At 47.8% G+C, this 13,054-nt stretch overlaps 1 protein-coding gene across 1 annotated transcript in view; it reads left to right on the top strand.

Annotated features, from left to right (window-relative positions):
* LOC142295913 (uncharacterized) overlaps positions 1 to 11,630 on the top strand; it is a 77,315-nt gene extending 65,685 nt beyond the window's left edge. Inside the window, exon 5 of the mRNA XM_075339028.1 lies at positions 8,712 to 11,630. Within this exon, the coding sequence (XP_075195143.1) occupies positions 8,712 to 8,840 (129 nt within the window). The 3' untranslated portion in view covers positions 8,841 to 11,630. The remainder of the gene's footprint in view (positions 1 to 8,711) is intronic.
* Positions 11,631 to 13,054: the final 1,424 nt, after the last annotated feature.

The following is a 13,054-nucleotide window of genomic DNA, read 5'->3' as shown; positions in this document are numbered from 1 at the left end:
ACATGTGCTAATGTGTCGTAGAGCACTGGTATAGGACGTTATTGGACTGTAGGGTCAGTAATAGCTAAGTTTTAGGACTAGCCCACCCTGGGAGGGGTCAGTGGACAAGAAAAGGATGGTTCATTCTGGAGGAGTCGGTGAAGGCCTAGTGGGTGAAAGTGATGGACATATAGTCGGCCAGTCGTGAAGGTCGCATACACTGGGTGGTTTGGGTCAACAAAGACTGGAGACGAGATGGTGTAAACCTCAAGTGGTGACTGAGAAGCTAAATCATCAGTCTTCAGATCCCTAAATTATCAGTTTCCAAACCAGACCCCTGTATTATGAACCCCCAGACCACACCCCCTAAATGAATCAGACCCCAGACCAAACGCCTAATTTTAATCGGACGTCTAAATTGAATTAGACTGCAGACCAAACCCTTAAATTCACTTAGACCCCATAAACTCTATCAGACCCCTCATTTCAAGAAGGCCTTAGACCAAACCTATAAATTCATGCAGATCCCTAAATTATCGGGCCCCAGACCACATGCCCAATTTCAATGGAACTCTAAACTGAATAAGATCTCAGACCGGTTCCATAAATTCATTAAAACCTCAGATCAAAACAATAAATTTAGTCAGATCCAAACATTGAATCAGACCAAAGAACAGATCCCTAAATTCAGTCAAAACCCCAGGCCAGACACCTACCTTAAATCCAACCTCAAACCCCTAAATTTAGAACCTTACATTGAATCCAACCTCAGACCAGACCTCTTAATTCATTCAGACCCCTATATTGACTCATACCCCAGACCAGATGCCTACATTTTTTCAGACCCTTAGATGTAATCAGACCCCATGCTGGACCCATAAATTCATAGGACTCCAGTTCCGAACCCCTCATTTCGTTAATTCCCAGACCAGAGTCATTTATACTTACTGATTTCAGGTCTTCTCTGTCCTCTTCCTTTCTGAGGACCCCCTGCTGTTGGATATAGTGCACTGGACTGGGTGGTCCAAGCTTCCCTGAGACTATGGGCTGTATAGATGCCATTATGGCTTCTACAGCTGTAGTCACGCCACTGACCGAGTCAAAGGTATGGGGACCCCCTTCTAATTAGTGGGATTATCCAGGCTTGTTGGTCGTTTCCCTCTAGAAGTAATATCTACGCGAGGGCTGTCCATCAGGGGCTGCGGAGATTGAAGCTTGTGTTGCTGCTCTTGGAAAGCAAAGCTCAGAATGCACAATGCCAGGAGGCTGCTCCAGTGATGTAAAGCCACCACAAGCCTGGAGCAGTGCACCGCGATCTCTGGAGGACTCGCACCCTACCACTTGGGCTTGGTTTATACCGGAAGGCTGCTTGTCTGAATGTGTGGCACTGCTGGAAAGTTTAGGGGACGGTAATGATTCTCTAGCTGCTCCTTAGAGGTGCAATCCACCTTAATTGGATGGTGTGAAAACTTATGCAAAGAGAAATGTTAGCCGGTAGCGAGTGCACCATGAAATAATCTCGTGCAATTTTATGGCGACTCGATTAATTTCAGTTCACGGACGACGCTAATTACATTTCCAGCGCGGTTGACGACACTGACCCAGTTATGAAGGATCCTTTGATCCCGGGCACTTTAAATAGTCATCGTTAAGGGAAGTAAACGAGCGTTTCCAGGCAATTCCTCCGGCAAATCTGAGCAAACACCTGGAATCTCAATATTTGCTGTGTGGGCAGGAAGGATCCTCTCTGGACACGCCAGGCTCCAGGCGGCAGCAGCGTATAGCAGCAGATGAGGGGGCAGCGGGGGCACACGGGCGATGTCCTCACCCCCTGCCCATTACAGGGCACACCACGCACTGACCAAGCACAAAAGCTTACTCCTCTACTCACATCCAGAGCTGCACCCAGAATTTCTGCAGAGCCTGTCTACTAAACATCACGTCTTACTTCTACATCGAATCCCGTTACTTGTGCAGATCGCACCTTACACTCCAGTCCTATCCAAAGCTGCATTTACCAATAATGGAGAAATTTCCCATAATGCACTGAGGACCTTGGTGTACGAGGTGCGCGCCCTGTCGCTCAGGAATAGTCATCAGCTACAATGTGAATACAGCTCTGGATGTAACTGGAGTAGAATTATTCACATGACTAGTCATTCGTGGGGATAAAAAATAAATAAATCTTTATTTTTTATATAGCGCCAACATATTCCGCAGCGCTTTACATACATCAGGAACACTGTCCCCATTGGGGCTCACAATCTAAATTCCTTATCTGTATGTCTTTGGAGTGTGGGAGGAAACCGGAGACCCCGGAGGAAACCCACGCAAACACGGGGAGAACATACAAACTCCTTGCAGATGTCGTCCTTGGTGGGATTCGAACCCAGGACCCCAGCGCTGCAAGACTGCAGTGCTAACCACTGAGCCACCACAAGACTGCAGTACTAACCACTGAGCCACCACAAGACTGCAGTGCTAACCACTGAGCCACCACAAGACTGCAGTACTAACCACTGAGCCACCACAAGACTGCAGTGCTAACCACTGAGCCACCACAAGACTGCAGTGCTAACCACTGAGCCACCACAAGACTGCAGTGCTAACCACTGAGCCACCGTCCGCCCATATGAGTGAATGAGATGAGCTGACTCTGGTTGAGCTCTGGGTCAGTATTTTGTGGCACTGGATGGGGCTCTGAGGACTGCATACTATTAGCCGGCATCTCCGGCTGGTTTCTGATGTAGCCAGACCAGCACAAGGTCATCGTTGCAGCATGAAGCCCACATGGCGTTGCGACAGGCCACCTCATGAGAAGAGAAAGTGCTGGGGATGCAGCGGGTAGGAGTGGATCCTCCGGGCTCCCGTCCAGTGGGCAGAGTATCGACCTGGTTACTGGAGTAAATTTGCTCATCTCCACCATTCGATGCAAACCTTTCAAGTCGACAATAGAGGCTGTCTCCAGAAGTAAAGTGGGGGGCTTGGTGTCCCCATCTTCCGCGCCCCTCATACATCTGCTGTTACATGTGTCCCCGCTGTAACCTGGGCTGGCTGCGAGAGACCCTCCGGACAAATTGCTGCCATTTCTCCCCGTTTTGTGTTTTGAAGTCGAGGCCACGGACAGACTTGGCAGCCCAACAATAGAAGCTGCGTTCTCTAGGAGACGTAAGTGCCAGAAGCGCCCGTCTTTGAAGTTCAAGCACAGACCTGTAATTTAAGGGCAGAACGGCATGCTGGGTAACGACCTCGGACCGCGCATCACTCCCACCGCTTTGTCTCTGCTTTTAATTGTGGTGATAAAACATAGCCGAGGAGGCGATTAATGGGCATTCCTCCCAGACTCTCCCGGTGAGGGAGACATTGTGCCAGATACAACGTAACCCAAGACCCCGCTCACAAGTGCACCGGATAAACCCGCGTCATGTGCGTCATCGCCTCATAGGGCAGAATGTTACCAGAAACCATGGCGGTGCACCGGCTGCAAATGTCCCTGGTTCCTGCCGGTGTACATGCCATACAGGTAGTCCATGTGGCTACTAAGGGGCCCATGGTGAGACGACCAACCGGCCTGGACCAACTGTCCTCCTCTATAGATTGGTTAGCAAATGAGAACAAAGGCCCTAAAATAGCGAGACGCCCAAAAAGCCACTTATAGGTTTAGCTGTGCGCACAGTTGGGAAGTAAGAGTTGACTCTCCATAGCCCATATTGAAGTACCACGGCCAAAGGAAGGTAGCTTGTTGGTGCCCATGGTATGGAGTATCCCACAGCTATACAGAGGTGTGGTGGTAAGTCCTAATACTGGAGTACAGGGATGTGGTGATGGGTCCTAATACTGGAGTACAGGGATGTGGTGATGGGTCCTAATACTGGAGTACAGAGATGTGGTGATGGGTCCTAATACTGGAGTACAGGGATGTGGTGATGGGTCCTAATACTGGAGTACAGGGATGTGGTGATGGGTCCTAATACTGGAGTACAGGGATGTGGTGATGGGTCCTAATACTGGAGTACAGAGGTGTGGTGGTGGGTCCTAATACTGGAGTACAGGGATGTGGTGATGGGTCCTAATACTGGAGTACAGGGATGTGGTGATGGGTCCTAATACTGGAGTACAGGGATGTGGTGATGGGTCCTAATACTGGAGTACAGGGATGTGGTGATGGGTCCTAATACTGGAGTACAGGGATGTGGTGATGGGTCCTAATACTGGAGTACAGGGATGTGAATGGGTCCTAATACTGGAGTACAGGAATGTGGTGATGGGTCCTAATACTGGAGTACAGGGATGTAGTGATGGGTCCTAATACTGGAGAACAGGGATGTGAATGGGTCCTAATACTGGAGTACAGGGATGTAGTGATGGGTCCTAATACTGGAGAACAGGGATGTGAATGGGTCCTAATACTGGAGAACAGGGATGGGGGTATAGGGTCCTAATACCATAGTACACAGGTGTGGTAATTGGTCCTAATAATGGAGTACAGAGGTGTGGTGGTTGGTCCTAATAATGGAATACAGTACAGAGGTGTGGCAGAAGGCCCTAATACTGGAGTACACCGGTGAGATGATGGGTCCTAATACTGGAGTACACCGGTGAGATGATGGGTCCTAATACTGGAGTACACCGGTGAGATGATGGGTCCTAATACAGGAGTACACCGGTGAGATGATGGGTCCTAATACAGGAGTACACCGGTGAGATGATGGGTCCTAATACAGGAGTACACCGGTGACATGATGGGTCCTAATACTGGAGTACACCGGTGAGATGATGGGTCCTAATATTGGAGTGCACCGGTGAGATGATGGGTCCTAATACTGGAGTACACCGGTGAGATGATGGGTCCTAATACTGGAGTACACCGGTGAGATGATGGGTCCTAATACTGGAGTACACCGGTGAGATGATGGGTCCTAATACAGGAGTACACCGGTGACATGATGGGTCCTAATACAGGAGTACACCGGTGAGATGATGGGTCCTAATACTGGAGTACACCGGTGAGATGATGGGTCCTAATACTGGAGTACACCGGTGAGATGATGGGTCCTAATACTGGAGTACACCGGTGACATGATGGGTCCTAATACTGGAGTACACCGGTGAGATGATGGGTCCTAATATTGGAGTACACCGGTGAGATGATGGGTCCTAATATTGGAGTACACCGGTGAGATGATGGGTCCTAATACAGGAGTACAGAATCTGTTTCGGACCCATCTGCCTTTTTTTGATGTTCTTTGAATTTGCATTGTGGTGAGGTTTTCCAGTTATTAGAAACTACAACTCCCCGGTCACCACCCCTCGGAGCCGGCCACAGGCTGCAGGTCATGTTCATGATTTTTGGGGACCGTGGTACAGAGAGAGCAATAGTGATTAGTTCGTGGCTCTATCAGACTAGAGATTACTGGGTAAAAGGAAAGAACATGTAGGAAATGTTGGCTTAAGATCGGAAGAATGCAGAATATTGATTTCAGCTCTGGAGCACAGTTCAACTCAGCTCTGAAGGATGATCAGCAAATCCCTGTGTGTCGTTCCTTGTAGAGAGTACTTTTTGTATTGGAAGGTGGGGGGTTTTGTAAACCTCTCCTCTGCCAGACCCCTTGCCCACAGCTGAGTGACGTGGCCTCTCCTGAATATTTCTTCTATTGATGAGTATCCAGGACTCGGCCGCGCTCCGCACAAGGCTTTATAGTTGTTGCTGTAGAATGGGTTGGCGGCAGAAGCGGAGGAGCTTTGTGTTACTGGGTTGCTCCATGCCAGGCGCTCTAGGGTGGTCTTCTCTCATCGCATCGGCTCTTTCTCCAGTCTTGGTTCGTGATCAAGTAGAAGACACCTGATTTCCAAACCAATTGTAGGTCGTAACTTAATGGTGGTAACGCTAGCACTGGATTGTAGCCTGCCGAGAGTTGCCTCCGTGTCCTAATCAGACAGTGGGGTCATCACATTTGGGGGATGCCTTATGTGAACTTTGCACTGGGCCCCAAGCTTCTAAATGTCCATGCATTTTTGATGGGTGCCTTATGTTGGTCAGATGCCATGTATCATGGTGGAAGAGTATGTTAATGGTCATGAAGATCAACAAGGTCCGTGGAGCCTCTGTTAGGAGTCTCGGCACGGAAAATAGCCAGATATCCCTCCGGGAAGGACCTGGCCAAGGAGTGGCTCTTTTTAGGAGACCACCATAACCACCATATTAAGTGGCCCTTGTAGTCAATATCAGCTCTTGACGAGTTTAAAGATATGACAAGGGAAATACCAAGGCCGCAGGTATCCATCCACATGCTAATTTATTAGATAGCTGTTTCGGGGTATTGCCCCTCATCAGTGTAGAGTAGGATTCTGGCTAGGTGGGAGCAATGCCTAGTAGACCAACAAGACAAAACAATCACTGATCTCGGGGAGACCAGCCAGAGAAAACACTACCAGCAGCCAGCGAAGGCGCTCAACACAGTGAAATCCTAGGTCCATTGCCCCCTTGGCTAGGTCCTTTCCGGAGGGATATCTGGCTATTTTCCGTGTTTCCGAGATTCCTAACAGAGGCTACACGAACCTTTTTTGATTTGCATACTTCCCAGGGGGCAATGCACCTAGGATTTCACTGTGTTGAGCGCCTTCGCTGGCTGCCGGCAGTGTTTTCTCTGGCTGGTCTCCCCGAGATCAGTGATTGTTTTGTCTTAATGGTCATGAAGGCCACAGCTCCTTGGACAAGGCTGGTTCTGCGTCTATGCCAGTCCATCGGTGGCACAGTCCTAAGGAAATGCCTAGCTTATATAGATACAGATCGCCATTGGACCTGCCGAGCACGTTTCTCCTTTGCCTCTACCAAAGTCTGTCTGGTGTTGACCATGACCTTCAATATGCTTCGAAGGTAAGCAAATGGCCCTCGTGGTCATATAATGGCCATTTCCTTTGAAACAATCGAGTTTTCATCTTTTTTCTGCTGTATAGTCCTTTTGATTCTGAGTGCGCCAGCAAATACAAAGCTGCAGACCCTCAAAGAGCTATGGTGGTCCAAGGTAACACCCATCTCCTGGGCAGAGGGCTCAGCGATCAGCACTTGGGCAGGGTGCACCTTGGCACCGTCTTCCCCCAGCCTCCTGACTCCTTGGGCTTCCTTTGTGCTTGGTGCGCCAGTAATTGCTTTTCGGAAAAGTCGGGTCCAACATGCGCCAAGTAATAGGATGACGGCCCGAACCTTTCACACTTCATCAATATATCTAGAGTTAAGGTTAATGCGACATTTATCTATTGGCCCATAAATCGCAACACATCAATGGAGAATAGGATGTGGGCCACATTTGGAAATCTCTTCCAGGACGTGGGGTGCGGCGGGGGGGAGCCCCACGATGTATTTCTTTATTTTCTTATAAGTCAGAGCTTCCTATTATAAAAGTTTCTTCTCCATCACGTCCAAGACCAGATGGAGAAACCTTTGTGAAGTGAATGAACGCTCTTGGCTCCACGATCGCAATATTGGACGAGTCTTTTGGAGATCGGAGCCAAGTGTTTATTTATAGGGAGTTCAGAGCTTTTTTTTTTTTTTGTTTTGTTTCTAGGAATGTTCAGTAAATTATAATAATGTCTTAGGTTATTAAAAGCAGGAACTGATCTACAGATAACTGCACTGGATTCCTGTCCACAGAAGTCAGTGGAACAGTGCCCCCTAGTGAGCAAACGTTTCAGAAAAACTTGTCCACCCCTTCAAATGGGTTTCAGTCATGCGACCTGGTGGCACGGTGTCGTCAGACTCTATTCACACTACACAGTCTGATAAGCAACCTCGGGCTTCTGGATTGTTCAGCCAGAGCCGGGTGTCGGCTGATTCAGGTTCACTGGTCTTCAGCCCTACAAGAGTTAATTCCTAGTGAGCAGGAATTAGGAGCTTAGGTTACTAATTGCCACATGCAGCTGCCTTCTTCCTATTGAAGGCACGGTTTACATCCAGTATGTGCCGATGATAGCTTCAGCATAGCTCCAGCAATCCCGGTCCTTTTGGTGAACCTGTTTATGGTGATCTGTGTTGCGATTTTTGAGTTGTGTGGATGTTTCCCTGTTGTGTGATTTATTTCCTTCCCTTTTCTTTATTCCCCTGTACACCTATTGTCTCTCCTTTTTGTGTTTCAGTTCTCCCCTGGCCGTGTAATTTCTATGGGGTTTTATTATTGTGTTTTATAGCTGACCCCAAGGGAGAGGGGGAGTAAGATCAGGTCTCAGACAGGAGTCAGGGTCACGCTGGGGGCTCAGACCTGGCTACCATCAAGCCTACCTCCTTGATAAGGGACAGCGCAGGGTCTCGAGTCTGAGGGCCAGCCTAGGGGCCCGTCCTGTCATTCCATACCATGTGACATTTTCTTTGAATGGCCTTGTAGATGGAACCACCTGGTCCCCGATGGGTAAGCCCCTTATGTATTTCATCCAATGTAGACCCAATGAGTAACACTAGAGGTTGAGATAAGAGAAGACCTTGTTCTACATTCTAGATTTGTCGATTAGTACACAATTGTTGGGGTTGGCCTGGTCCAGTTTTTACATTGGGGCCACGGAGCTACAAGTTATGCCTCTGGATTTATCTACTTGGTACAAAGTGCAGAGTGCGCTTTAGGCTCCCTTTTAGTGTTTTGGTAATTGGTGAAAACATCATGTCGTGGCCTCCGAATGTTCATAGTCTACGAAAAGGTTCTGTAAAGAATTCCATTAATCTTCTGTTTCTTCTTCACTTTCAGAGTATCAATGGCAGCCGACAACCACCACATTTTGTCTACGACCCGGCGATATTTGCGTTCCGTTCCCTTAGCACCGTAAAGCCTATCAGCCCAATAGTTGCTGTTGAAGAACCGTCATGTGCCTATTAACAAGAACACTCTGGAAGACGACAATCTCAGGACACTCACTCATAGACCAGCCTTCTGCAGCACAACCCTTTACTAAACAAAGCAATATATATATATATTCATTTACGAGAGATTTTGCTCTGTGCTCCTAGTCTCGTACCAGCACCATCGTTGCATCAGCTAGGACCTCAGTAGCTTTCGAGAAAAGGGAGGAGAAGGTGTTGAATGTCTACAGCTAAGTGGTGGCACTCGGTAGAAGAAGCTTTATTTCTTGAGTAGAGTAGGACCCACGTTGGTCGTTTACTTCTTGGACTACGATACTAGAAGGTTGAAGACGTCGATGACTGATGACCTTGGTGGAGAAGAAAAATCATATTCCCGTCCATCGTCTTGGCAATGTTTATGATTGTATGTGTGCCAGCCTGGCATTTTGAAGGATCGAGATGAGGATGTGTTTTGTTCCAAAGGACTGAGCTTAATGGTTGTTCTTGTTGACGGAACATCTCTGTAGGCCACAATTGAAGGTGGTTGACATGAGGGCCATCACCTGCCTGTTTTGTGGTCTCATTATATAATTAAGGACTACGTGTCTTCTCTAGAATAAGGCAATATTGTCTACGGAAATATGGACTTTTTGGCCAAATCATAATCCAAAGCAACTTTCTTCGAGAAGACTAGAGGAACGAATTCCTGTTGGTAAAAGCAGAAGAGATAATTCACTTTGATGGTCTAAGCTGTACCAGAAATTTTTGTAACTTAGAAGCGCTACCAAAATTGCCATCAACCCATTGTGGAACCTATTGTCTCACCACAATGATGTTGGTAGCAAAGAAGCTTTTTGGGGATTTTGTATAAATCCTATGGGGCCACGTTATTTCTTGTGAATGTAACTTTAGAAAAAGAATTTCTTAGCAGCTTGGTCCCATCTCTGGCCCCAGTGGGAAATGGATGCGTAATGCGAATACCAGATACAAGGTTGATTGGTTATGGATGGAGAAGAGTCCTTCACCTGTACTCATGGGTTATCGTGGCTTATTCAGATCATTTAGATCCATCCAGTCTCTGAGGAAGGGTCTGGTCACTCTTCTGTCTCCCGGTTGTTTAGGATAGTCCTTGGGCATCCTAGGTTTCAGAGCTTTAAAGGGGGTATTCTCAAATTGTCTCTTGAGAGGTTCGGAGCAGTGCAATCTCCTTACAATTTCACTCTTGGCTAAACTATAAAACGCAGCACAAATTTTAACACATTGTGTCATCAGTGGTTTGTGCCACACTGCTATCACGGTATTTACACATAGCGATAACAAGACACTTGACCAACCACACACAGACAGAGAGCTAAGATTAGGAAACCTTCTGTGAAAGCTGGTGACTTATAACTGCATCTCTTCAGAAGCTGAGGGGGGGAGAGCTAAGCAGCTAATTACTGCTCAGAAATCAATGGGCTGGAGAGGGGTGGCTAGTATGTTAAGAGTTAATAGGCCTGGCACCATGGAAACCAGCTCTGCACTATAAAAGATAAAACTTCAAATTGTAGGAGAATTACAGCAGATAAAGCAAGTCAATTGTAAACTTGCTTACTTTCATGCTAATTAAAGCAATTCAAGAACTTGAGAATACCACTTTTAATTACCATACACCCACAATACTAGCTCTAACTACCCCGTAAAAAAGGGATTTGTAAAGTTGTTTTAATATGGGGAGGTGGATAAGGGGCTTTTTGTCAACTCTGATGCTGCATGACTTGTTGGAGTAAGGGAGCAGTCACACGGCCGTATAACTCGTCTGAGGATCACGTCGCAGTCCTCGGCATGGCCGGCGGCTCTCCTGACCTGAGCATGAGAGCGGCATAGAAATACAATGTCACGCTCAGGACAGGAGAGCCGCCGGCCAGGCCGAGCATTGCGATGGGATCCTCTGAGGGGTTACACAGCTGTGTGACTGCGCCCTAAGTGAGAGGGAGGGACTGAAACAAGTCTGTGTAGAGTCAGTCTCTAGTATTGCAGCTATATCTTTCAGCAACCACTTTGCTGGTTTATAGTGATGAGCGGGCACTACCATGCTCAGGGACTCAGTATTCGTAACTAGCAGTTGGTCCTTGATGGCCGAGCATAATGCAAGGCAATGGGGACTTGAGCATTTTTCTGAAAGATTTCCCCATCGACTTCCATCATACCCGGGTACTCAAGTCCCGCATCTGAGCACCAACTGCTTAATACGAGTATCAAGCATCCGAGCATGGTAGTGCCCGCTCATCACTAGTTACGAGTACTGAGTACCCGAGCATGGTAGTGCCCGCTCATCACTAGTTACCAGTACTGAGCACCTGAGCATGGTAGTGCCCGCTCATCACTAGTTACTAGTACTGAGCACCCGAGCATGGTAGTGCCCGCTCATCACTAGTTACGAGTACTGAGAACCCAAGCATGGTAGTGCCCGCTCATCACTAGTTACCAGTACTGAGCACCCGAGCATGGTAGTGCCCGCTCATCACTAGTTACCAGTACTGAGCACCTGAGCATGGTAGTGCCCGCTCATCACTAGTTACTAGTACTGAGCACCCGAGCATGGTAGTGCCCGCTCATCACTAGTTACCAGTACTGAGCACCCGAGCATGGTAGTGCCTGCTCATCACTAGTTACCAATACTGATCACCCGAGCATGGTAGTGCCCGCTCATCACTAGTTACGAGTTCTGAGCACCCGAGCATGGTAGTGCCCGCTCATCACTAGTTACGAGTACTGAGCACCCGAGCATGGTAGTGCCCGCTCATCACTAGTTCCGAGTACTGAGCACCCGAGCATGGTAGTGCCCGCTCATCACTAGTTACCAGTACAGAGCACCCGAGCATGGTAGTGCCCGCTCATCACTAGTTACCAGTACCGAGCACCCGAGCATGGTAGTGCCCGCTCATGTTATGGCGGTTGTTGGAAACCACTAGTGATGAGCGGGCACTACCATGCTCGGGTGCTCGGTACTGGTAACTAGTGATGAGTGGGCACTACCATGCTCAGGTGCTCAGTACTGGTAACTAGTGATGAGCGGGCACTACCATGCTCGGGTGCTCAGTACTGGTAACTAGTTTACCAGTACTGAGCACCCGACCATGATAGTGCCCGCTAATCACTAGTTACCAGTACAGAGCACCCGAGCATGGTAGTGCTCGCTCATCACTAGTGGTTTCCAACAACCGCCATAACATTTTTTGGGTATCAGACTTGTATCCAAAAGACTAAATTGCTCATGGAATCGGCCAATAGGCTGGATGGATCTGAAATAGCAGTTGATCTCCTCACCCAGAATAGCGGAATAAGCCATTAATAACCCCGGTGTGCGGTGACGTTTCCCGGTGATGTCTGCCGCGTGGTTGTATAGTGAATCCCTTGCACCGGTCGGTTCTCTCGAGTAGTCGATGGCTGATATGTGACACGCACACTTTCATAGTTGCAAAATTATTTTTCTACACGTATTTTTGTAAAACAGGTGTGTGGATGTTTTTACTTATATGAGCTTTTCTAGTGTAACAGCTACTAAACCCATAGGTAACCACTTCTGTCTGAAAGGCTTCAATAAAATGCAAAGACAACCCAGCGTGAGGGTCGCCACGTCTCGTTTGTTTGCTTTCTTTTGCTGCCTCATTGAGTAGGACACGTTCTTATGATCCTCCATGTTCTGAGGATTCATGGTTGCTTGTGCGATCTTCTTATGGTTACCGGTGCACCCTGCGAATGTGAAGATCCTAAAACAAGCCTGTGTATTCCAGAGAGTCAGTCTCCTATATAGCAGATGGAACTTCCTGTTTATAAAGCTCCAAAGTGGAGCGGATAGCTGAGATTCTCTTTTTTTTATGGAACTCCCTTGGTGGTTATCAAGGGTTGGAATACATGGCTGTTTTTTTTTTTGTTTTTTTTTTAAGAAAACAAACAGCGCCACCTTGTCCACAGGTTGTGTGTGGTACTGCATTTCAGTCCATTCACTCTTAAGGTGCCAAGCTGCAATACCAGACTCCACCTGTGGACAGGAGTGGGGCTGTTTCTAGATGGAACCATGTTTCTTTAACCCTTTACACCCTCTTTAATTGTCCTGATATTATGGGATGTTATAACAAGGGACACGTAAGAAGGAATTGTATGGAGATTATTGGGGTTATCAAGAATTAGGAAGAATTTGGCGGCTTTATATCCGTTTCTGCGCCGCGCCGATCCACAGGTTGTGTCTAGTATTGCACATTAGCTCTC

This window comes from Anomaloglossus baeobatrachus, chromosome 3 (assembly GCF_048569485.1).
Source record: "Anomaloglossus baeobatrachus isolate aAnoBae1 chromosome 3, aAnoBae1.hap1, whole genome shotgun sequence".
Taxonomy (NCBI): domain Eukaryota; kingdom Metazoa; phylum Chordata; class Amphibia; order Anura; family Aromobatidae; genus Anomaloglossus; species Anomaloglossus baeobatrachus.
The sequence above is the reverse complement of the archived record's forward strand: the minus strand, read 5'-3'. Positions and strand labels throughout refer to the sequence as shown.